General features: G+C 40.9%; 3 protein-coding genes across 3 annotated transcripts in view; 2 read left to right on the top strand and 1 right to left on the bottom strand.

Moving 5' to 3' along the window:
• The first annotated feature begins 6,304 nt into the window (after nt 1–6,304).
• Nucleotides 6,305–7,171, top strand: LOC134566206 (fibronectin type III domain-containing protein 11-like). Its single transcript, XM_063425914.1, has one exon. It carries the CDS (start codon nt 6,305–6,307, stop codon nt 7,169–7,171), a length of 867 nt encoding a protein of 288 aa, XP_063281984.1.
• A 3,689-nt stretch (nt 7,172–10,860) lies between these two features.
• LOC134566205 (fibronectin type III domain-containing protein 11-like) lies at nt 10,861–11,732 on the top strand. The gene has a single exon (XM_063425913.1). It carries the CDS (start codon nt 10,866–10,868, stop codon nt 11,730–11,732), a length of 867 nt encoding a protein of 288 aa, XP_063281983.1. The 5' UTR covers nt 10,861–10,865.
• Nucleotides 11,733–13,435: 1,703 nt separating this feature from the next.
• The window catches only part of HELZ2 (helicase with zinc finger 2), a 46,963-nt gene continuing 33,809 nt past the window's right edge, over nt 13,436–26,589 (bottom strand). Inside the window, exons 12-20 of the mRNA XM_063459495.1 lie at nt 22,642–22,842; nt 22,291–22,432; nt 18,756–18,872; nt 18,269–18,461; nt 15,557–15,691; nt 15,091–15,309; nt 14,596–14,749; nt 14,307–14,474; nt 13,436–13,769 (exon numbers count right to left, since the gene is read on the bottom strand). Coding sequence (XP_063315565.1) covers nt 13,651–13,769; nt 14,307–14,474; nt 14,596–14,749; nt 15,091–15,309; nt 15,557–15,691; nt 18,269–18,461; nt 18,756–18,872; nt 22,291–22,432; nt 22,642–22,842 — 1,448 coding nt within the window. The 3' untranslated portion in view covers nt 13,436–13,650. The remainder of the gene's footprint in view (nt 13,770–14,306; nt 14,475–14,595; nt 14,750–15,090; nt 15,310–15,556; nt 15,692–18,268; nt 18,462–18,755; nt 18,873–22,290; nt 22,433–22,641; nt 22,843–26,589) is intronic.

Raw genomic sequence — 26,589 nt, 5'->3', positions numbered from 1 at the left:
TTGCCCTTGAGAAAGGCGGTTAGACCGCTGAAACGCGCGTTGGGCGTTTGACATACTTTTTAGTAATGATTTGATTACTTTGGATTATTATTATTTTTTCTATTGACTGAATTGACAGCTTGCTGCATGTCCCTAAGCTAGAGATCTCCAGTTATGTGATCTCTCTTTACATTACAGGGATTAGCTACATATATGAGCTTGTGTAGTGGTAGAGTTCTCCTTCTCACTGTGGACTCTCCCTAGATTAAGTCTTCAGCCCTTTTGTTTCCTCTAATCTCATCTCCCTGTCCTTTCGATTTAATCTCTGCTTTAAGAATTAGACATTATACAACAGTTTTTTACTGTTGGAAGTCTCTACTCATCTCTGCATATTTATGATTTCATTATAGGGATTTTTTGATTAGAATAGAGCATACTTAGGATTTGATTTTCCCTATTTGATTTATTAGGGCACGGCAAGCTGTCTCTTTTTGGCTACAATTGATTATCTACAGGCTGGATTCCCTGGGGGCACTATTGCAACAGTTTCCTCAGTACTTGCAACTGTGTCTTGATGCTTCATATAAGTATATAGATTAGTTGCATTTTTTGGAAACATTGTTTTTCTTTACACAGGGACTATGCCGTATAACGTTTTGCCAGCTAGATTTTCAGTCTCTTGTTTTATTCCCTATTTTTTAGGGTGATAGTGTGTGTTTTTTTGTGTGTGGAAAGGGGGGGGGGGGATCATTTTTATTATAATTGTTTTCAATAAAGTTTATTAGTTTTTAAGCTATAATTATTTGATACTAATATTGGGGTAGTGGTTTTGAGGAGAAGTACCCCGTTTTTACAAGGAGCTCTCCTCATTATTTTGTGTTCTCTTGGTATATATACATATATTTGTTTTAAAGTGTTTGCTTGCTGGTTTAAAAAAAAAAACAATTGTCAAGTGTCCCTTTAAAGGACTTCTCCAAACCCGCCAAAGTACTTCAGTTTGAGCCTCATCTTCAGGTGTTAACAGAGTGTTTCCTCTTTCGTACTTGGAATTGGCACTTTTATAAATGTCCTAAGCTGCATGGATGCTTTCCTAATTTGATAAACTGGAAGGCAGAGCATTGTATTGGTGAAGTGCAGCGATTGCTGTACATGTACTTTATCCCAATGTTTCTCCATGATGATCACTCAAAGGCGGAGGGATAAAATATAAACCAACAATGCAACTCTACAGTCTAATGAATAAATTAAAATTTATCCCAAAAAATTCTAAACTCCAGGTGGCAAAATTAGAATGTTACAATACAAATCAAAGTGAAACATTTACAACAAATGAACTCAGTGTCTTAAACTTCATAGTAGACAGGTGTAACTGGATTCGTGTTGGCACAAGAGCAAGAAAAACTAAAGAATTTTAACTCGTTCTGAAATGTAATCGTTATTGCAGAGAATGATATTTACATCACATCCCGTCTCAGTCTTTATCCCATTTCATCTACTATTCTTTTTTCACTTTTTAGTTCATTTGTTCTTGCCTGGAAAGCAGTCATAATCTATTATTATTATTACTATTATTATATGAAATATATTGCATGTATTATAACCTGTGTATTATTTTAAAAAGCATGCATGTAAGTAAATACTTCTGCATCTCTTGGTGGACCTCTGGTCTGTGGTCTGGCCATCTTTAAGTCCTCTTTGGTGGGAAACATTACGTCTCCAACCAAAGAACACACATTTAACCCCTTAAGGACACATGACATGTGTGACATGTCATGATTCTCTTTTATTCCAGAAGTTTGGTCCTTAAGGGGTTAATAGAGAGCACGCACTGGTGTGCGTTCAATAACCCAGACATCAAACAAGAGGACCAGGAATCACAACAATGCTTTCTAAGCCGGCTTGATCTATACATGCTGAACATGATCTTCAATTGGATAAAGCACCAAAGAGATATTTACTTATATGCATGTAATACAAAATAATTTGCATAAAACAATATTTTATTTCCACTAATATTTTAAAACAGCAGTTTTACTATTTGTTATTTGTCTCTACCTATGCTTCTCTATGCGGGATATTTGATAAAGAGGGAGCTACAGTGGTTTCTAACGGACTTGCTATAGTGTACTAGCTATTAAAGTGACTCAATGCTATCGCAGAGAGTGCATGGAAATCGCATGTCCTTCCCGGGCAGTCTAAAAACTAGTCAATTAGTCCATAATTTGTTATGGAATCGTACGTTAACTTATTTACTGATTAATCATGAATGTTAATGATTGAATTCTGCATGTTATTTCCTTTAAAAATATAACATGTGTAGCACCAATCATTGCCTTTAGAGTAAGGTTCCGTTTAGGTAACACTGACTACCTTGCATTGAATTGTCGTCAGTAGAACGGTCCCATTGTCTACATTCCATAAATGGATTCCATTAGTCTCCGTCTCACAATGCTACACCTAGAACCGCTGTTGTCATAATTCTACTCCCAGAATGGTTGTTACAACAGAGATACCTGGAGACCACAAGCAGAAACATTAAGGTGCGAAGCTGGCGTGGATGTTTCGCCTGTTAAGAACATGGCATTCCTGTTCACACTACCACAAACTGTGAGTTCAACATATCACAGGGGCAATGCCCTAAATACTTTGTAATCATTTTCAGAGTTCATCAGCTAACACCTGACCGCAACTTGACCGATACAGCTCATTCCAAGTGACCAGGAGTTGGGATTTCAGCTAAACATGGGAGAAGTTCAACAGGAAACCAAGTAGTTACATGTTCTTACCATAAGCTTTGCGCTAATTTAATATTAAAAAAAAAAAAAAATTATTTTATTTTTATTTTTTTATATATATATTCCTTATTGATAGTACTTAACAGTGAACTATAACCTTAAGAGTCGCGATGTACAGGCTTTCTAGTTTGAACACCTGGGGCTCCCTGCTAGAAAAGGACTCTATCACTTTTGTACCCTCTCAATGGCGCCTTACAACACTACGCCAACCTGCCTTGTGAGCCATCCCGTGTAACAAATTCAAAGAACAAGCGATGTGCTTTTACATTACCCATAAGAGTTCATCGTTCTCTTTCTGGTGCAATCTAAACATTGCCTAAGTCCTTTCTTTGCTGGTTATGGTGCTTTGTGCCATTCTGGGTTTAGTCTCCAAGGGCTGGATTCAAGTGGCCGCTTCGGATCTTGTTTAGGTATGTCCCAGTCTCTCAGCGTCTTGCATCCTTTCTCCACTGTCCTGATATTGAGGAGAGTCCCGTTTTTTACCTGGATCTTGGTGGGGAATCCCCATCGATAAGGCACACTTTGAGCCCGCAGTGAGGTTGTAATGATCGCCAGGTTCCGCCGTTGTAGTAATGTAGCCGGAGAGAGGTCCGCGTATATTTGTAAAGCTTTGTATTCCGCCAGCAGTCAGTTTTTGCGGCTGGCTTTCATGATTTGATCTTTCGCATGAAAGTAATGGATCCGCATTAGCACATCTCTTGGTGATGATAGCGGTATGTGCTTCGGCCTCCCGACCCTGTGTATGCGGTCTCTGTTGAGAAGTTCTGGTTCCACTTCTGGTATGAGCTTGGCGAAGAAGGATGTGGTATACTGAAGCAGTTGTTTACCATCAACATCTTCTGGAATGCCCCTTACTCTCACGTTATTCCTCCTGGAACGATCCTCCAGGTCTATTAGTTTATCTTCATGGGCCGTTATTTTGTGCTCGAGTTCCTGCATGGCGTCCGCCATGCTGTTATGGGCCTCTGCATGCTCCGCCATTTTGTTTTCTATGTGTGAAGTGCGTTCTCCCAGCTCTGTCACATCTTTAGATAGGTTGGCTATTACCTCTCTGAATTGGTGCATTATGGAGGTATTTAGAGTCTCCAGCAGGGATTTCATCCTTGACTCTGTTATTGGTCCTTCACTCCCCGTCTGCGTTTCGTTCTCTTTGTCCGACGTCTGAACCTCCGCACCGTCATCGGCGCCATCTTGCTCTCTCTCTCCGGCGTTTTTTTTTTTTTTGCTTAGGCGGCTTTTGTGTGAAAAATGCCGCCTTGTCCATTTTTGTTCTGCTTTTCGCCGCCATCGGGTGGAGTAGCCTGTCTGTGCTCGGTGGGAGTTAGTTGCTGCTTTGCTTTTGCAGTTTTAGTCGCTGTTTATCGCTGCTGTTCGCCCATTTGGTAGGAGCACAACACTTATGCGTCCATTCCCGCTGGCTGCCGGCCGCACTAATTTAATATTTAACCCTGAAACTCTCCATAGACTGAACAACACGGTACCCTGCAGTTTTCCATAGACTGAATGAACCCAAAACCTCTCAATTGACTCAACATTTAAAGCTCTTCACAGACCAAACAGTGAACCTCAAGGTATTTCATAGACTGCACTCTGAAACCTGTTTTTCTTTATGGACTGGACACTGAATCTTTAAATTTTATATCACGTTAAGTTCCCACAATTCTCACGTTAGTGAAATACCCTATTCGTGTTTAATTAATATTTAGAATTGTGCAAAAATGTGCTGTGTCTATAAATTTGTCATTTTATTTGGATTTAAAGCTTTACCTGAATGAATTGATTAGTTTGAGTGTGGAGTAAAAGGTTTTTGATTCATACTAGGGATGTGCACGGGCAAAAAATTCTGTTCAGTTCGGACTTCAGAAATTCGGGTCTTCGGCAGCTCCCTAACCCTACCCCCACCCCTAACCTAAACCCAACCCTACTCCTAATTCTAACCCAACCCTACTAGGGTTAGGGGTGGGGTTAGGTTTAGGGGTAGGGTTTGATTCCTGTCATCATTCCCTTAATTTTCCCTCCCTCTCCTGTTTTGCCACTTTTCAGAAAACCGAAGCACTTCGGCACTTCCGAAATTCTGCAATTCGGTTTGGTTTGGCACTTATGAAATTCTGCACTTCGGTAATTTGGGACTTCGGCAATTCCGTTTGGTTCAGCACTTCCGAAATTCGGAAATTTGGAAGCATTCGAATGTCCGAATTGACAAAAGTCGGCCGAATTTAAATTCAAACCGAAACGAATTGCACATGCACAAACGTTTTTGGATAAAACAAATCTCAAGTCTGTTAATACTCACTTTCTGTTAAAAAATATTTCAAAGTTACCCCTTTGTTCTTTGTTTAAATACTGTTTATATCATTCTTAACGAAAAACTATAGTGCCAGGAAAACAAACTTGATATCATGGCACTATAGCTACCCCCTCCATTACGCCCTCCATTACTTACCTGGGTCCAGCAGCGATGTCCCTCGGGGCTGGTTAAGGTCCGCCTTCACACCTCCCCCGCCGGCCGCACTCACATTAGGATTTCTCAATAGGAACAATGCTTTCCTACACTGGATGTCCGCATGCATACCGTGCCTATAGTGTCCCTTTAACAATAAGTGGGATGTCTAATTGTCACAAAATGGCTCTATATCATGCTCACTATAAGTGTGGGACCTACTATCCAAATTCTATTATGTTGTATTCAGTTTTATTGCATGCATTCCAAATACTATTTTGATGTATGTTTTATGTTGTTGTTCTTTTTATTGATCAATAAAAATATATTGGAAACAAAATTAATTTGAAAGAATTCTCTATAATGTACTGTGTAGTGTAGAGTGTTTTGAGTCCATATATATCTGCAGACAGCAGTATTGGCCCTTACTTACTGTGACTGCTAAGCACACCCCTAGTATCTCTTTTCCAATGCATTATATCCATAATGAATTAAACAAGATGAGGATGATTACTTTTGTTTCTGTTTTAAAAGACACTACACTACAGCTGATTTTGTTATAAAATCTAGTACTTAAAGCGGTACTGTCATGTTTGTTTGTGCCTCCATTTTGATCTCCTCTGTCAATAATGTCTGCAGTTTGCCGTCTGTGGGATTCTTTTGACTGATGGATTGTTGGTAAGTTAACTTAGCAACAGTAGTGGAAAATTGCTCAAACTCCGTCAATTGCCAAAAATGGCCAAACATCACTCTACTCGTGATTAAAAGTAGACCCTACGTCTTCTTCTGTATCACTTAAAAACTAAGGGAGAAAAAAAAAAGAACAAATCAAGGAGATTTAGAGGCAAAAAAATTGTTTATTTAAATGCAAAACCTAGAAAAGTGACAAAGCCGCTTTAAGTAACCAGGTAAAAAAGAAAAGCAAGCACATGTAACTTCCAATGTAGCAGTTATGGTTGTTGAAGATGTTAGAATTTTATTAATAATTCTCTGACTATATTATTAATCCTCACCACAGAAATATGACTCTGAGGAACTGATGGACTCAATGGATTTCACAAGAATTTTCTGGGGTCACTCAACAACCAACATGACATTTGGAGAAGAACCAGTAGATGAGACGTGGCAGACTGCTCAAGAGAGGAAAAACTTAGTTGTGGGTTTTTTGAGCAACGAGCTCAGTGAGTCTTCAATCAAGAGGCACCAAACTAAAGTTGACCTTCTTCATAAACGTGCATTTTATATTGAGATTTTCCCCTATCTCCTACCAGTTGGGGATCAAAATCACCTTTTGATGCCCATATCCGTGCTACAACACATAGACCCACTTAGATTCCGACGTGTAAAGGAGCTTGGGAATTCACAGGCCAAGATTCTGTTGATCCTATTGACAGAGTATTTGGAGCAGCTACAGAAAGGACGCAGTTTTCTTCTCGAGGTAATGAAGTCCTATGATCTCAATAGCTACCTATCCAAATGGGAAGAGGTCACTGAGAAGTTGACAGAGCTAACTAGCCTCTTGGACAGCTTCCTGTCCTTGCAAACACCCTGCCGGCTGCATGTTAAGCATCTTCTTGTGCCACATTATGGACCAACCAAGATTCCATCTGTCCAGGTGATTTTAAAGAGTAAAGCCCCAGTGGTATTCGACCGCTTTGAGTCAGTAGCTTATGAAAATTGGGCATTTTTGAAATGGCACGCCTTGACAAAGCAGAGTACAGCAGAAAAGTATGAGCTGTGTTTCAAGTTGCTAGAGAAACGGACACAGCAAGAGAGGGCCCACACAGCCTTGATCTCTGTCACCACCAATTTTTTTGAAATCCATCAACTTCTCCCCGATCGATTCTATGAGTTCTCTGTCCACTGGGCCAAGACTCCCACGCTAGTATATGAGGCATGGCATGACTCGATCACACTACGGACAAGTGTGTCCCATAAAACAACTCGCAGAGAGTGATACATCTTTGAGGACTTTTATTGTCAAAACTGGTGAACTGACAACTTAGTATAGATCAATTAAAAAAAATAAAAAAAAAAAGAAAAATGTCCAATAACCAGGTGTTTGTTTGATGTACTTGAGTCATTTTAGGAACTAGCTTTACATAAATGATAAAAATAAAAAATAGCCACATTTTATATCAACGCACACGTAACACATAAAAGAGTTTTGTATTCAGACACAAAGCAAGTTTATTCACTGGACTCTACAATATCCTACTTCATTGCATAATTTAAAACAAAAACAGTTGATTTTTTTTTTTTACAGCTTTGTTGTTTTAATCTAAATTAATGTAATTTAAACAACACTAGTAGCAGTTTTGTTTATAAACCACACATTACTCACAAATGGAAATTGTTCTGTACACAAATTTATTAAACATCACAAAAAAAATATATCTCTTTGTAATTGCAAGATGCTTTTTTTAAAAAAAATTACAATGATAAAATAAGACAGAACAACGACAGTACTAGGTAAATAAGGTTGTGTGCAAATATTGCAAAATAACAAAATAGCAGTATTAGAAAACGCTGGATTTATGAAAAGCTGGAAATATTATTGTGAATCAGACACTTTCCTAAATCCTAGGCTCCTTTTTAATAGTTTTATCGCTTTTACTGTTATATAAATTGCTATCCAATTTACCCAACTCTGAGGGTACAATGGGGCTATTGTGGCAGTGCACCTTTGTTGTCTTTTCAAATTAAATCTGGAATTAATTCACTCAATTTCAAATTGCAACAAACTGAAAAACTAACAGCAAGATTTAGGCTAAAGTAGCCAAGCTGTGACAGTAGTTGGAAGGGAGAATTTTTAAAAATCAGCTATCAATGCCTAGATTTTGCCATTGGAGTTCAATTCAATACAAAGTAGAGTGACATCAGGACAGGGGATCAGAAAATTCTTCTATTAAATTCCAAATAAAGCACTACTTTGCAGCCGTGGTAGTCTTTAACTAATGACTCCAGTATCTGTAAACGTAGTGCACTTTTTGACATATAAACAGATAATATACAAACTTGCTGAATTTATATTTCATTAAGTTTTATATTTAATTAAGATTACACTTTCCATATTAAAGAGAAAAACAAGGGTCTCGAAGGACAGCAGAAATATAAAAAGGGAGATCTTGTTAAAATGCTCACAAAATCCTGATTTTGATTTACATTTTTTTTTAAATAATATAGCTCTTTATATGCCTGGGGTTGTGGAACCATTGGTTAGTAGCAATTCCCAACACTCACAGCCAGCTGGGATTAATAGGAGTTACAGTCTTACGCAAACTGGAAACCCACAGTTACCCTGCTTTGTTTCAAGAGGCTACAATATCCCAAAATACTTCCCCCCCAATACCACATTATGGATCACTGCATTTGGAGTCACTGACCCGAGGCGTTCTGCATTGTTTTGTCACTCGTCATGCTCATTTTACAGTGACTACAATGACTACAGTGACAGCAAACAAAACTCTTGATGGCAGATTGTTCTCCCCATGCTGAGAAGGTTTATAAAAGTACTTTGCCCTTATTGCGGAACGTGTGTGATTGAATGCTTTGCTTTAGCCGATAGCCAGCCAGCATGGTCAGATGGGTCACTGTAAAAAAATTTGCACCAAATTCTGGAAATCTCGAATTTCTGCCCCTGGTAAAGAAGGGGAGTAGAATGTTCTGTCCATTTTAATGGAGAGTGGAATGTTGAGGTCTTCTTGGAATGAGTAATAAAATGCTCAGCCCCTGCTGAGAGGGAGATATACAGTGCTGAGTCCATTCTTAAAGGGAACAGCGGAATGTGTTGCAATTCATAAACGGGAGACTTCCAATTACCCACCCCTGGTGAGGGGGGGCATCGGAATGATCTAGTTGTGTAAACAAATTTAACGATGACGGGGTTTTCCTATATCAATGTTAGTGGAATGGACAACAGCTCTCCTTGCAGTGTAGTGCTCTATGAGTCTCCTCCACATGGGACAGCATCTCAGGAGATTACTATTCCCTGAAAAAGAAAGATAAATCTCAATTTGATCCTACTCCAACACCTACTTGTTTACCCATTAATATATAGCAGCTTACTTTGTCACCTGACAGTCCCATCCATCCAGATAGCACACACAGCCCCCAAACATAAGACAACTCTCCCTACCAACCAGTTCTTGCCCAAGACATTAACCCCCAGAGCCTCAATTAACACATTCACTCATTAGCAATTCCCCAAAAACTATTTGAAACACAGCCAAGTTAATACCCCTTCTCAGCTAACTAAATACCCCCTCTCTGGCACACTGCCCATGCCATCAAGTCCCAAGCTTTCCATAGCACACTCATCCCCTAAACCCTTACCTAACACAAAGCTCAGCCTATCACCTAACACATAGAACCTTAACTTAATTCATAGCTCACTTAGCCGCTGCACACCCAACAAACACATTAAGGGAAGGGATGCCCTTACTAACCCCTGCCCCTAATCCCTCACCTAACATATACCCCATTACACCAACCCCATTAGCTAGCTCACCCAGTCCCTCCGTCTCACCTAATACACACAACCCTTCTTTGGACCGTGTAAGTGCCACATGTCCAGCGATGTCCCTCGGGGCTGGTTAAGGTCCGCCTTCACACCTCCCCCGCCGGCCGCACTCACATTAGGATTTCTCAATAGGAACAATGCTTTCCTACACTGGATGTCCGCATGCATACCGTGCCTATAGTGTCCCTTTAACAACAAGTGGGATGTCTAATTGTCACAAAATGGCTCTATATCATGCTCACTATAAGTGTGGGACCTACTATCCCAATTCTATTATGTTGTATTCAGTTTTATTGCATGCATTCCAAATACTATTTTGATGTATGTTTCATGTTGTTGTTCTTTTTATTGATCAATAAAAATATATTGGAAACAAAATTAATTTGAAAGAATTCTCTATAATGTACTGTGTAGTGTAGAGTGTTTTGAGTCCATATATATCTGCAGACAGCAGTATTGGCCCTTACTTACTGTGACTGCTAAGCACACCCCTAGTATCTCTTTTCCAATGCATTATATCCATAATGAATTAAACAAGATGAGGATGATTACTTTTGTTTCTGTTTTAAAAGACACTACACTACAGCTGATTTTGTTATAAAATCTAGTACTTAAAGCGGTACTGTCATGTTTGTTTGTGCCTCCATTTTGATCTCCTCTGTCAATAATGTCTGCAGTTTGCCGTCTGTGGGATTCTTTTGACTGATGGATTGTTGGTAAGTTAACTTAGCAACAGTAGTGGAAAATTGCTCAAACTCCGTCAATTGCCAAAAATGGCCAAACATCACTCTACTCGTGATTAAAAGTAGACCCTACGTCTTCTTCTGTATCACTTAAAAACTAAGGGAGAAAAAAAAAAAGAACAAATCAAGGAGATTTAGAGGCAAAAAAAATGTTTATTTAAATGCAAAACCTAGAAAAGTGACAAAGCCGCTTTAAGTAACCAGGTAAAAAAGAAAAGCAAGCACATGTAACTTCCAATGTAGCAGTTATGGTTGTTGAAGATGTTAGAATTTTATTAATAATTCTCTGACTATATTATTAATCCTCACCACAGAAATATGACTCTGAGGAACTGATGGACTCAATGGATTTCACAAGAATTTTCTGGGGTCACTCAACAACCAACATGACATTTGGAGAAGAACCGGTAGATGAGACGTGGCAGACTGCTCAAGAGAGGAAAAACTTAGTTGTGGGTTTTTTGAGCAACGAGCTCAGTGAGTCTTCAATCAAGAGGCACCAAACTAAAGTTGACCTTCTTCATAAACGTGCATTTTATATTGAGATTTTCCCCTATCTCCTGCCAGTTGGGGATCAAAATCACCTTTTGATGCCCATATCCGTGCTACAACACATAGACCCACTTAGATTCCGACGTGTAAAGGAGCTTGGGAATTCACAGGCCAAGATTCTGTTGATCCTATTGACAGAGTATTTGGAGCAGCTACAGAAAGGACGCAGTTTTCTTCTCGAGGTAATGAAGTCCTATGATCTCAATAGCTACCTATCCAAATGGGAAGAGGTCACTGAGAAGTTGACAGAGCTAACTAGCCTCTTGGACAGCTTCCTGTCCTTGCAAACACCCTGCCGGCTGCATGTTAAGCATCTTCTTGTGCCACATTATGGACCAACCAAGATTCCATCTGTCCAGGTGATTTTAAAGAGTAAAGCCCCAGTGGTATTCGACCGCTTTGAGTCAGTAGCTTATGAAAATTGGGCATTTTTGAAATGGCACGCCTTGACAAAGCAGAGTACAGCAGAAAAGTATGAGCTGTGTTTCAAGTTGCTAGAGAAACGGACACAGCAAGAGAGGGCCCACACAGCCTTGATCTCTGTCACCACCAATTTTTTTGAAATCCATCAACTTCTCCCCGATCGATTCTATGAGTTCTCTGTCCACTGGGCCAAGACTCCCACGCTAGTATATGAGGCATGGCATGACTCGATCACACTACGGACAAGTGTGTCCCATAAAACAACTCGCAGAGAGTGATACATCTTTGAGGACTTTTATTGTCAAAACTGGTGAACTGACAACTTAGTATAGATCAATTAAAAAAAAAAAAAAAAATGTCCAATAACCAGGTGTTTGTTTGATGTACTTGAGTCATTTTAGGAACTAGCTTTACATAAATGATAAAAATAAAAAATAGCCACATTTTATATCAACGCACACGTAACACATAAAAGAGTTTTGTATTCAGACACAAAGCAAGTTTATTCACTGGACTCTACAATATCCTACTTCATTGCATAATTTAAAACAAAAACAGTTGATTTTTTTTTTTTTACAGCTTTGTTGTTTTAATCTAAATTAATGTAATTTAAACAACACTAGTAGCAGTTTTGTTTATAAACCACACATTACTCACAAATGGAAATTGTTCTGTACACAAATTTATTAAACATCACAAAAAAATATATCTCTTTGTAATTGCAAGATGCTTTTTTTTAAAAAAAATTACAATGATAAAATAAGACAGAACAACGACAGTACTAGGTAAATAAGGTTGTGTGCAAATATTGCAAAATAACAAAATAGCAGTATTAGAAAACGCTGGATTTATGAAAAGCTGGAAATATTATTGTGAATCAGACACTTTCCTAAATCCTAGGCTCCTTTTTAATAGTTTTATCGCTTTTACTGTTATATAAATTGCTATCCAATTTACCCAACTCTGAGGGTACAATGGGGCTATTGTGGCAGTGCACCTTTGTTGTCTTTTCAAATTAAATCTGGAATTAATTCACTCAATTTCAAATTGCAACAAACTGAAAAACTAACAGCAAGATTTAGGCTAAAGTAGCCAAGCTGTGACAGTAGTTGGAAGGGAGAATTTTTAAAAAATCAGCTATCAATGTCTAGATTTTGCCATTGGAGTTCAATTCAATACAAAGTAGAGTGACATCAGGACAGGGGATCAGAAAATTCTTCTATTAAATTCCAAATAAAGCACTACTTTGCAGCCGTGGTAGTCTTTAACTAATGACTCCAGTATCTGTAAACGTAGTGCACTTTTTGACATATAAACAGATAATATACAAACTTGCTGAATTTATATTTCATTAAGTTTTATATTTAATTAAGATTACACTTTCCATATTAAAGAGAAAAACAAGGGTCTCGAAGGACAGCAGAAATATAAAAAGGGAGAACTTGTTAAAATGCTCACAAAATCCTGATTTTGATTTACATTTTTTTTTAAAATAATATAGCTCTTTATATGCCTGGGGTTGTGGAACCATTGGTTAGTAGCAATTCCCAACACTCACAGCCAGCTGGGATTAATAGGAGTTACAGTCTTACGCAAACTGGAAACCCACAGTTACCCTGCTTTGTTTCAAGAGGCTACAATATCCCAAAATACTTCCCCCCCAATACCACATTATGGATCACTGCATTTGGAGTCACTGACCCGAGGCGTTCTGCATTGTTTTGTCACTCGTCATGCTCATTTTACAGTGACTACAGTGACTACAATGACTACAGTGACAGCAAACAAAACTCTTGATGGCAGATTGTTCTCCCCATGCTGAGAAGGTTTATAAAAGTACTTTGCCCTTATTGCGGAACGTGTGTGATTGAATGCTTTGCTTTAGCCGATAGCCAACCAGCATGGTCAGATGGGTCACTGTAAAAAAATTTGCACCAAATTCTGTAAATCTCTAATTTCTGCCCCTGGTAAAGAAGGGGAGTAGAATGTTCTGTCCATTTTAATGGAGAGTGGAATGTTGAGGTCTTCTTGGAATGAGTAATAAAATGCTCAGCCCCTGCTGAGAGGGAGATATACAGTGCTGAGTCCATTCTTAAAGGGAACAGCGGAATGTGTTGCAATTCATAAACGGGAGACTTCCAATTACCCACCCCTGGTGAGGGGGGGCATCGGAATGATCTAGTTGTGTAAACAAATTTAACGATGACGGGGTTTTCCTATATCAATGTTAGTGGAATGGACAACAGCTCTCCTTGCAGTGTAGTGCTCTATGAGTCTCCTCCACATGGGACAGCATCTCAGGAGATTACTATTCCCTGAAAAAGAAAGATAAATCTCAATTTGATCCTACTCCAACACCTACTTGTTTACCCATTAATATATAGCAGCTTACTTTGTCACCTGACAGTCCCATCCATCCAGATAGCACACACAGCCCCCAAACATAAGACAACTCTCCCTACCAACCAGTTCTTGCCCAAGACATTAACCCCCAGAGCCTCAATTAACATATTCACTCATTACCAATTCCCCAAAAACTATTTGAAACACAGCCAAGTTAATACCCCTTCTCAGCTAACTAAATACCCCCTCTCTGGCACACTGCCCATACCATCAAGTCCCAAGCTTTCCATAGCACACTCATCCCTTAAACCCTTACCTAACACAAAGCTCAGCCTATCACCTAACACATAGAACCTTAACTTAATTCATAGCTCACTTAGCCGCTGCACACCCAACAAACACATTAAGGGAAGGGATGCCCTTACTAACCCCTGCCCCTAATCCCTCACCTAACATATACCCCATTACACCAACCCCATTCGCTAGCTCACCCAGTCCCTCCGTCTCACCTAATACACACAACCCTTCTTTGGACCGTGTAAGTGCCACATTAATTTGGTTTGGGTCTCCCAGGAACCCAAGATGTTGACGTTTCCAAGCAATTGTTGGCCGAACGTCCAGTTCATTCACGGGCATCGAACGTACTGTAGAGAATATGACGTATCTCCATTCACTGCCTGGAGAGAGGGATAGTTATATAGACAGGATAATGAGTAATATTGCTGCAGGGAAGTTGTGTATATAGTGCTTGTGTTTGAATATAAAAAAAACAGACCACTGCCTCCCCTTGCTAGTTACCTTGACTCTTCATTATGGTGCAGATTGTCACATCATTTAAACGGTGCTCCTTCAACTTTTTGCTTATCAGTGTCACCTGTGCATTATATGGCGTCAGGATGGCAATATCTTCCTGCTTCACTGAAGCCTGGGTCAAACGATATGCCAGATGTACCTAGGGCAGCAGGAACAATATGTTAGTACCAGTAACTGACTGAGCAGGTTAGCTGTGGGAAGTATTAGAGCAGGGGGTAGACTACCATTGGCACTTCAGATCTTGTGGACTACATCTCCCCTGAGGCTTTGCCAGCCTTAAGGCTGTAAGAACGTTATTGGAGATATAGTCCACAACAAATGGAGTGTCGAAGGATGCCTACCCCCCTATTAGAGCTTTCGCATGGGATGCTAAATTGTGGTATGTATGAGTGTATGGTAAATTTAAGACGACACAGATGTATTTATCTATGGGCTTGGCGTATATATGAGGGAAAATATCTAGGGTTAATACAGACTTACTGCTTGATCAGCCTCCACTTTGTTTTCCTTGGAGTTAATGTTTCCCGCCTCAGTGGTCACATTAAGGCTCTGCTCTTTCCCGTCCACCTCTCCGAACACCATTGGACAAATCCTTTGCCCGGTGTGGCAGAAAAGGCTCGGGCGCAGGCGTATCTGGTCACTGGTACGCAGAAGGTTATCATAAAATTCCTGGGATGGGAACTCACAGATAGCTCTGTGCTGTGAGAATTAAGAGGACAAACGTTATATGACAAAAATGTTTCCTGAAAATAACTAGTCACTACCAAGACTTACTGATAAAAACCAAACAAAAAGTCTCCACTGAAACTTGAAAAAAGGAGATTTCACAAACAGCAACAGAATATGATTTTCACACTAAGAACAATTAAAAATATACAGGGCTTAATCATAAAAAACTTAAATTGCTAATGACACCCCTCCCCCGTTCCTTCTTGTAGATTCTCACCATTCGGTACTGCGTGTCCAGCATCAATGCCCTGTTTTGGTATCTCTCGAACATGGAGCGGTCCATATTAAGTTGACGGCACACATCGTTCAAAATCACTGGCCGCAGCTGGCGATGATCACCAAGCAAAACAACCTGCGCAGAGAGTTGTTCTTATTTACTACAGTTCCTATGTGCCACAGCAACCTATAGAACTTTGCAGGTGACGTGAGTGTCCATTAGTGAGAGAGAAAAGATTTTATGTTTAACATAGAGAAAGTTTATTATTCGGCAAGGACGTTTAAGGAGGGGAATTCACTGACAAATGAAAGGAACACTCTATTAAAAAGTAAAATGATCCTCAATTTCAACATTTGGGGTGATCTTTTACTCCATACTTCCTAGGCACACGCCAAACATAAATATAAAGCTTGCTTCAGTTTTTCTCCTGTATCAAGTCTTTTTGGAAATGCTCTGCTCTACCCCTGGGCTCCGCCAAGGTTCCTTCGTCTCAGGCTCAAAATAGCACATGTGCGCCAATTGCCACAAATGCACCAATCAAATACAATGCTTTGTAAAGGGAAGCATTATAGTAATACATCCATATGGAAGCCCTCAATTTTATTTCAAATGTCATTCAAACAAGGGGGGGGGGGGCGACACCTCCTAATCATGCTGATGTACTTTAGGGGTGCGTCATGCCCCTTTAAGCTGCCTTTTTAGTAAATAAATGGGAAAAACGAAATATCCAGGCACACGTGAGGTTTCTACTAAAAGGCATTCTTTATTTTAAACAAGGAAGTGAAGACAACGTTTCGGCTCCTCTCTGAGACCTGGTAAAGGCCGAAACGTTGTCTTCACTTCCTTGTTTAAAATAAAGACTGCCTTTTAGTAGAAACCTCGCGTGTGCCTGGATATTTTTTTTTCTTCCATTTGAGGCCTTCAGGGATTGGCCCTCCCTTTTTGGAGCACCCTGCAGGAAGTATTCCCCCCTTTTTTTAGTGTGTGCATTTTACTCTATTGTTTTTGCACACAGCTTTTTTAGGTTTATTTTCACAGCTGAATCAATATACACTGTGTGGATATACTGTATCGATATACACTGTGTGGGTATACTGTATCGATATACACCGTGTGCATATACTGTATTGATATACACTGTGTGGATATACTGTATCGATATACAATGTGTGCATATACTGTATCGATATACACCGTGTGCATATACTGTATTGATATACACTGTGTGGATATACTGTATCGATATACACTGTGTGGGTATACTGTATCGATATACACTGTGTGGGTATACTGTATCGATATACACTGTGTGGGTATACTGTATCGATATACACCGTGTGCATATACTGTATTGATATACACTGTGTGGATATACTGTATCGATATACACCGTGTGCATATACTGTATCGATATACACTGTGTGGATATACTGTATCGATATACACCGTGTGCATATACTGTATTGATATACACTGTGTGGATATACTGTATCGATATACAATGTGTGCATATACTGTATCGATATACACCGTGTGCATATACTGTATTGATATACACTGTGTGGATATACTGTAACGATATACACTGTGTGGATATACTGTATCGATATACACTGTGTGGGTATACTGTATCGATATACACTGTGTGGGTATACTGTATCGATATACACCGTGTGCATATACTGTATTGATATACACTGTGTGGATATACTGTATCGATATACACCGTGTGCATATACTGTATCGATATACACTGTGTGGATATACTGTATCGATATACACCGTGTGCATATACTGTATTGATATACACTGTGTGGATATACTGTATCGATATACAATGTGTGCATATACTGTATCGATATACACCGTGTGCATATACTGTATTGATATACACTGTGTGGATATACTGTAACGATATACACTGTGTGGATATACTGTATCGATATACACTGTGTGGGTATACTGTATCGATATACAATGTGTGCATATACTGTGTCGATATACAATGTGTGGATATACTGAACCAATATACACTGTGTGGATATACTGTGTCGATATACAATGTGTGGATTTACTGAACCAATATACACTGTGTGGATATACTGTATCGATATACAATGTGTGCATATACTGTATCGATATACACCGTGTGCATATACTGTATTGATATACACTGTGTGGATATACTGTAACGATATACACTGTGTGGATATACTGTGTCGATATACAATGTGTGGATTTACTGAACCAATATACACTGTGTGGATATACTGTATCGATATACAATGTGTGCATATACTGTATTGATATACACTGTGTGGATATACTGTAACGATATACACTGTGTGGATATACTGTAACGATATACACTGTGTGGATATACTGTATCGATATACACTGTGTGGGTATACTGTATCGATATACAATGTGTGCATATACTGTGTCGATATACAATGTGTGGATATACTTGATATGTATATACACTGTGTGGATATACTGTGTCGATATACAATGTGTGGATTTACTGAATCAATATACACTGTGTGGATATACTGTATCGATATACAATGTGTGCATATACTGTATTGATATACACTGTGTGGATATACTGTAACGATATACACTGTGTGGATATACTGTATCGATATACAATGTGTGCATATACTGTATCGATATACAATGTGTGGATATACTTGATATGTCTTGACTCACCGAGTCCACGTGTTTGTGGTTTACAAGTGGAACGAGAACCTCGGGTTCTGTGCACATTGCACACTCATCAACCACAAGCTGTGCCACACGCAAGCGAGTCAGTGACGCACCGGAGGCCGCTACACAGGTACAAAGAATGACATCATGGCGAGCAAGCTCCTCTGACCTGGCTTTATAAAGAGTTTCCTTATACCTGAGTCGTAAAAAGAGATTAACAGGTAACTGAATGAGGGTTACATGGGACTATACAAGCAGTAGATGTGACTGTGTATATTGAGAAAATGATATATGTGTAAATTATGCATGCTACAGAGGTGGGTGTACATTTATTTATATTGTACATGTAAGAGACAGATATGTCTAAATTGAACATGTGACAGACAAAAAGTTTTTTATATATGAAATAGAAATGGGTGTATGTACACTGTACATGTGACAAACATTCATGTACGTGTAGCAAAAGTGACAGACTGCTGGTCCTACTCACGCTTCAATCTCCTCTGGTGAAATCTCGTCCCCTCTCTGGATCCGTATGTCCATTGCTAGGATACTACCGTGATATGTGTTACTGCGCTGTCGAATCAGGTGGTGCAGAGTGAGGGGTCTGTAAGAGATTGAATACATTGATCAACCTGTAACAAACCCAGCACCAGCTATCCCACACAGTAACCTCTATCATCCTGTAACACCCAGCCCCAGCTATCCCACACAGTAACCTCTATCATCCTGTAACAAACCCAGCACCAGCTATCCCACACAGTAACCTCTATCAACTTGTAACACCCAGCACCAGCTATCCCACACAGTAACCTCTATCCTGCACACTAACCTGTATCCTGTAACACCCAGCACCAGCTATCCCACACAGTAACCTCTATAATCCTGTAACACCCAGCATCAGCTATCACACACAGTAACCTCTATTATAATGTAACACCCAGCACCAGCTATCCCACACAGTAACCTCTATCCTGCACACTAACCTGTATCCTGTAACACCCAGCACCAGCTATCCCACACAGTAACCTCTATCATCCTGTAACACCCAGCACCAGCTATCCCACACAGTAACCTCTATCATCCTGTAAACCACCCAGCATTAGCTATCACACACAGTAACATCTATCATCCTGTAACACCCAGCACCAGCTATCCCACACAGTAACCTCTATCCCGCTCACTAACCTCTATCATCCTGTAACACCCAGCATCAGCTATCCCACACAGTAACCGCTATCATCCTGTAACACACCCAGCACCAGCTATCCCACAGCACCAGCTATCCCACACATTAACCTCTATTGTCCTGTAACACCCAGCACCAGCTATCCCACACATTAACCTCTACCATCCTGTAACACACCCAGCACCAGCTATCGCACACAGTAACCTCTATCATCCTGTAACACACCCAGCACCAACTATCCCACACAGTAACCTCTATCATCCTCTAACACACCCAGCACCAGCTATCACAGACACTAACATCTATCATCATGTAACACACCCAGCACCAGCTATCCCACACATTAACCTCTACCATCCTGTAACACACCCAGCACCAGCTATCGCACACAGTAACCTCTATCATCCTGTAACACACCCAGCACCAGCTATCACACACAGTAACATCTATCATCCTGTAACACACCCAGCATCAACTATCCCACACAGTAACCTCTATCATCCTGTAACACACCCAGCACCAGCTACCCCACACAGTAACCTCTCATCCTGTAACACACCCAGCACCAACAATCCCGCACAGTAACCTCTATCACCCTGTAACACACCCAGCACCAACTATCCCACACAGTAACCTCTATCATCCTGTAACACACCTAGCACCAGCAATCCCGCACAGTAACCTCTATCATCCTGTAACACCCAGCACCAGCTATCCCACACAGTAACCTCTATCATCCTGTAACACACCCAGCACCAACTATCCCACACAGTAACCTCTATCATCCTGTAACACACCTAGCACCAGCAAACCCGCACAGTAACCTCTATCATCCTGTAACACACAGCACCAGCTATCCCACACAGTAACCTCTATCATCCTGTAACACCCAGCACCAGCTATCCCACACAGTAACCTCTATCATCCTGTAACACCCAGCACCAGCTATCCCACACAGTAACCTCTATCATCCTGTAACGCACCCAGCACCATCTATCCTGCACAGTAACCTCTATCATCCTGTAAACCACCCAGCATTAGCTATCACACACAGTAACCTCTATCATCCTGTAACACCCAGCACCAGCTATCCCACACAGTAACCTCTATCCCGCTCACTAACCTCTATCATCCTGTAATACCCAGCATCAGCTATCCCACACAGTAACCGCTATCATCCTGTAACACACCCAGCACCAGCTATCCCACACAGTAACCTCTATTGTCCTGTAACACCCAGCACCAGCTATCCCACACATTAACCTGTACCATCCTGTAACACACCCAGCACCAGCTATCGCACACAGTAACCTCTATCATCCTGTAACACACCCAGCACCAGCTATCACACACAGTAACATCTATCATCCTGTAACACACCCAGCACCAGCTATCCCACACAGTAACCTCTATCATCCTGTAACACACCCAGCACCAGCTATCGCACACAGTAACCTCTATCATCCTGTAACACACCCAGCACCAGCTATCCCACACAGTAACCTCTATCATCCTCTAACACACCCAGCACCAGCTATCACACACAGTAACATCTATCATCCTGTAACACACCCAGCACCAACTATCCCACACAGTAACCTCTATCATCCTGTAACACACCCAGCACCAGCAATCCCGCACAGTAACCTCTATCATCCTGTAACACACCCAGCACCAGCTATCCCACACAGTAACCTCTCTCATCCTGTAACACACCCAGCACCAGCAATCCCGCACAGTAACCTCTATCATCCTGTAACACACCCAGCACCAACTATCCCACACAGTAACCTCTATCATCCTGTAACACCCAGCACCAGCTATCACACACAGTAACCTTGATCCTGCACACTAACCTGTATCCTGTAACACCCAGCACCAGCTATCCCACACAGTAACCTCGATCCTGCACACTAACCTGTATCCTGTAACACCCAGCACCAGCTATCCCACACAGTAACCTCTATCATCCTGTAACACCCAGCACCAGCTATCCCACACAGTAACCTCTATCATCCTGTAACACACCCAGCACCAACTATCCCACACAGTAACCTCTATCATCCTGTAACACCCAGCACCAGCTATCACACACAGTAACCTCTATCATAATGTAACACCCAGCACCAGCTATCCCACACAGTAACCTCTATCATCCTGTAACACACCCAGCACCAACTATCCCACACAGTAACCTCTATCATCCTGTAACACCCAGCACCAGCTATCACACACAGTAACCTCTATCATAATGTAACACCCAGAACCAGCTATCACACACAGTAACCTCTATCATAATGTAACACCCAGCACCAGCTATCCCACACAGTAACCTCTATCCTGCACACTAACCTGTATCCTGTAACACCCAGCACCAGCTATCCCACACAGTAACCTCTATCATCCTGTAACACCCAGCACCAGCTATCCCACACAGTAACCTCTATCTTCCTGTAACACACCCAGCACCAACTATCCCACACAGTAACCTCTATCATCGTCTAACACACCCAGCACCAGCTATCACACACAGTAACATCTATCATCCTGTAACACCCAGCACCAGCTATCCCACACAGTAACCTCTATCATCCTGTAACACCCAGCACCAGCTATCCCACACAGTAACCTCTATCTTCCTGTAATACACCCAGCACCAGCTATCCCACACAGTAACCTCTATCATCCTGTAACACCCAGCACCAGCTATCCCACACAGTAACCTCTATCATCCTGTAACACTCAGCACCAGATATCCCACACAGTAACCTCTATCATCCTGTAACACCCAGCACCAGCTACCCTATACTTTTTTTCATCCTGCAGAGGGTCTCACCTAAGCACTGGATTGGGTTTGCCCTCCCTGGGGTATCCAGACATTCTGAGACTGCTCCCAGGATATGGAAACTCCATCAGTTCCATTTGTTCACTGTACACGCGCAGTGGGCGGAGTTTACTTCTAAGTGGAAGCAGCATCTCTGGAGGGATGGAAGTATCTATATTACTTAAAATGCCAATACAACCTTTAAATGTATAAATTCAAATCATGTAAGCAAAATGCTGACACATGGACAATGTAACATCCATTTGGATAAATTTACTTGGAGATCCCCACCATGCGTAATGGACAATATACCCCAATAGTGTATCAATAACCCCCTAAACACTGTATGTATCCACTCCTCACCAGCCACCACATCCACAGATTTGTTAGATGGTCCACAATACATCAGGACACGTCTGCTAGACATTTTCTCATGCTTCGGCCCTTCCTCTTTGTTCTTCTCCTCCTCCTCGTCCGCCTCCGCCTGCACCTGAGAATTCAGCTCCTCATTTATATGATGGAACCAATAAACCAAATGAACTCCGACAATGGTCTTTCCCGTTCCTGAGAAAGAGAGAGAGAAAACACTCACATAGTGAGCTTCTACTCAAAGCAACGGATTGATTCCACACTTGCACCTAGAGCTTAACAAAGACAACATTCTTACACCACTTACAACGACAGAAAAAGAACACAAGCAGCACAAAAATCAATACACACTCACAAAATTGTCAGGTATTAACAAAAGAATTGCAAATATTTGGCCAAAATTAGAAAATAATCTCCAATTCAGCTTTTTCCAATCTAAAATCTGACATGCAATGGTCAGTTTTCCACATTATTATTATTAACCGTTGGTAGATATTTGCTTCCCCCAAAAAATACTGTTTCCCAGGGCTCTATGCCTTCTATTTTGAAGCCCAACAACCTACGATACCCTCCATGTCCTATTGTTATTTAGCCAGCCTTATCATCTGGGACTTACTTATTAAGAACGTCTAACAATAATGTTAGCAACAGCCATTTTAACGTTTTAGTAAAACTTAGTGATGTCATTAGGAATGAGCCCTTAGTGAATAACTTAGCTTGTGTCCAAATTAAAGCACACAACTCTGAGAAGCTAACAGAGCCACTAGAGGGCAGCCTTTCATAGCAATAAATAGAGCAGGTATAGGCAGTCACACAGCATCAAACACATCAATAAACCTTCACTGAACCACTAGAGGGCAGTCTTTCATAGCAATAAATAGAGCATGTTATAGGCAGCCAGACACACAGCATCAAACACATCAATAAACCTTCACTGAACCACTAGAGGGCAGCCTTTCATAGCAATAAATAGAGCATGTTATAGGCAGCCAGACACACAGCATCAAACACATTAATAAACCTTCACTGAGCCACTAGAGGGCAGCCTTTCACAGCAATAAATAGAGCAGGTATAGGCAGTCACACAGCATCAAACACATCAATAAACCTTCACTGAACCACTAGAGGGCAGCCTTTCATAGCAATAAATAGAGCATGTTATAGGCAGCCAGACACACAGCATCAAACACATCAATAAACCTTCACTGAGCCACTAGAGGGCAGCCTTTCATAGCAATAAATAGAGCATGTTATAGGCAGTCACACAGCATCAAACACATCAATAAACCTTCACTGAACCACTAGAGGGCAGCCTTTCATAGCAATAAATAGAGCAGGTTATAGGCAGTCACACAGCATCAAACACATCAATAAACCTTCACTGAGCCACTAGAGGGCAGCCTTCCATAGCAATAAATAGAGCATGTTATAGGCAGCCAGACACACAGCATCAAATACATCAATAAACCTTCACTGAACCACTAGAGGGCAGCCTTCCATAGCAATAAATAGAGCAGGTTATAGGCAGTCACACAGCATCAAACACATCAATAAACCTTCACTGAGCCACTAGAGGGCAGCCTTTCATAGCAATAAATAGAGCAGGTTATAGGCAGCCAGACACATCATCAAACACATCAATAAACCTTCACTGAACCACTAGAGGGCAGCCTTCCATAGCAATAAATAGAGCAGGTTATAGGCGGTCACACAGCATCAAACACATCAATAAACCTTCACTGAGCCACTAGAGGGCAGCCTTTCATAGCAATAAATAGAGCAGGTTATAGGCAGCCAGACACATCATCAAACACATCAATAAACCTTCACTGAACCACTAGAGGGCAGCCTTTCATAGCAATAAATAGAGCATGTTATAGGCAGTCACACAGCATCAAACACATCAATAAACCTTCACTGAACCACTAGAGGGCAGCCTTTCATAGCAATAAATAGAGCATGTTATAGGCAGCCAGACACACAGCATCAAACACATCAATAAACCTTCACTGAGCCACTAGAGGGCAGCCTTTCATAGCAATAAATAGAGCAGGTTATAGGCAGTCACACAGCATCAAACACATCAATAAACCTTCACTGAGCCACTAGAGGGCAGCCTTTCATAGCAATAAATAGAGCAGGTTATAGGCAGCCAGACACATCATCAAACACATCAATAAACCTTCACTGAACCACTAGAGGGCAGCCTTTCATAGCAATAAATGGAGCAGGTTATAGGCAGTCACACAGCATCAAACACATCAATAAACCTTCACTGAACCACTAGAGGGCAGCCTTTCATAGCAATAAATAGACCAGGTATAGGCAGTCACACAGCATCAAACACATCAATAAACCTTCACTGAGCCACTAGAGGGCAGCCTTTCATAGCAATAAATAGAGCAGGTTATAGGCAGTCACACAGCATCAAACACATCAATAAACCTTCACTGAACCACTAGAGGGCAGTCTTTCATAGCAATAAATAGAGCAGGTTATAGGCAGTCACACAGCATCAAACACATCAATAAACCTTCACTGAGCCACTAGAGGGCAGTCTTTCATAGCAATAAACAGAGCAGGTTATAGGCAGTCACACAGTATCAAACACATCAATAAACCTTCACTGAGCCACTAGAGGGCAGTCTTTCATAGCAATAAATAGAGCAGGTTATAGGCAGTCACACAGTATCAAACACATCAATAAACCTTCACTGAGCCACTAGAGGGCAGTCTTTCATAGCAATAAATAGAGCAGGTTATAGGCAGTCACACAGCATCAAACACATCAATAAACCTTCACTGAACCACTAGAGGGCAGCCTTTCATAGCAATAAATAGAGCAGGTTATAGGCAGCCAGACACACAGCATCAAACACATCAATAAACCTTCACTGAACCACTAGAGGGCAGCCTTTCATAGCAATAAATAGACCAGGTATAGGCAGTCACACAGCATCAAACACATCAATAAACCTTCACTGAGCCACTAGAGGGCAGCCTTTCATAGCAATAAATAGAGCAGGTTATAGGCAGTCACACAGCATCAAACACATCAATAAACCTTCACTGAACCACTAGAGGGCAGTCTTTCATAGCAATAAATAGAGCAGGTTATAGGCAGTCACACAGCATCAAACACATCAATAAACCTTCACTGAGCCACTAGAGGGCAGTCTTTCATAGCAATAAACAGAGCAGGTTATAGGCAGTCACACAGTATCAAACACACCAATAAACCTTCACTGAGCCACTAGAGGGCAGTCTTTCATAGCAATAAATAGAGCAGGTTATAGGCAGTCACACAGTATCAAACACATCAATAAACCTTCACTGAGCCACTAGAGGGCAGTCTTTCATAGCAATAAATAGAGCAGGTTATAGGCAGTCACACAGCATCAAACACATCAATAAACCTTCACTGAACCACTAGAGGGCAGCCTTTCATAGCAATAAATAGAGCAGGTTATAGGCAGCCAGACACACAGCATCAAACACATCAATAAACCTTCACTGAGCCACTAGAGGGCAGCCTTTCATAGCAATAAATAGAGCAGGTTATAAGCAGTCACACAGCATCAAACACATCAATAAACCTTCACTGAGCCACTAGAGGGCAGCCTTTCATAGCAATAAATAGAGCAGGTTATAGGCAGCCACACAGCATCAAACACATCAATAAACCTTCACTGAACCACTAGAGGGCAGCCTTTCATAGCAATAAATAGAGCAGGTTATAGTCACACAGCATCAAACACATCAATAAACCTTCACTGAGCCACTAGAGGGCAGCCTTTCATAGCAATAAATAGAGCAGGTATAGGCAGTCACACAGCATCAAACACATCAATAAACCTTCACTGAACCACTAGAGGGCAGCCTTTCATAGCAATAAATAGAGCAGGTTATAGGCAGTCACACAGCATCAAACACATCAATAAA

The sequence above is a fragment of the Pelobates fuscus genome, chromosome 6 (assembly GCF_036172605.1).
Source record: "Pelobates fuscus isolate aPelFus1 chromosome 6, aPelFus1.pri, whole genome shotgun sequence".
In the NCBI taxonomy this organism is placed as follows: domain Eukaryota; kingdom Metazoa; phylum Chordata; class Amphibia; order Anura; family Pelobatidae; genus Pelobates; species Pelobates fuscus.
This window is presented reverse-complemented; position numbering and strand designations above follow the sequence as displayed.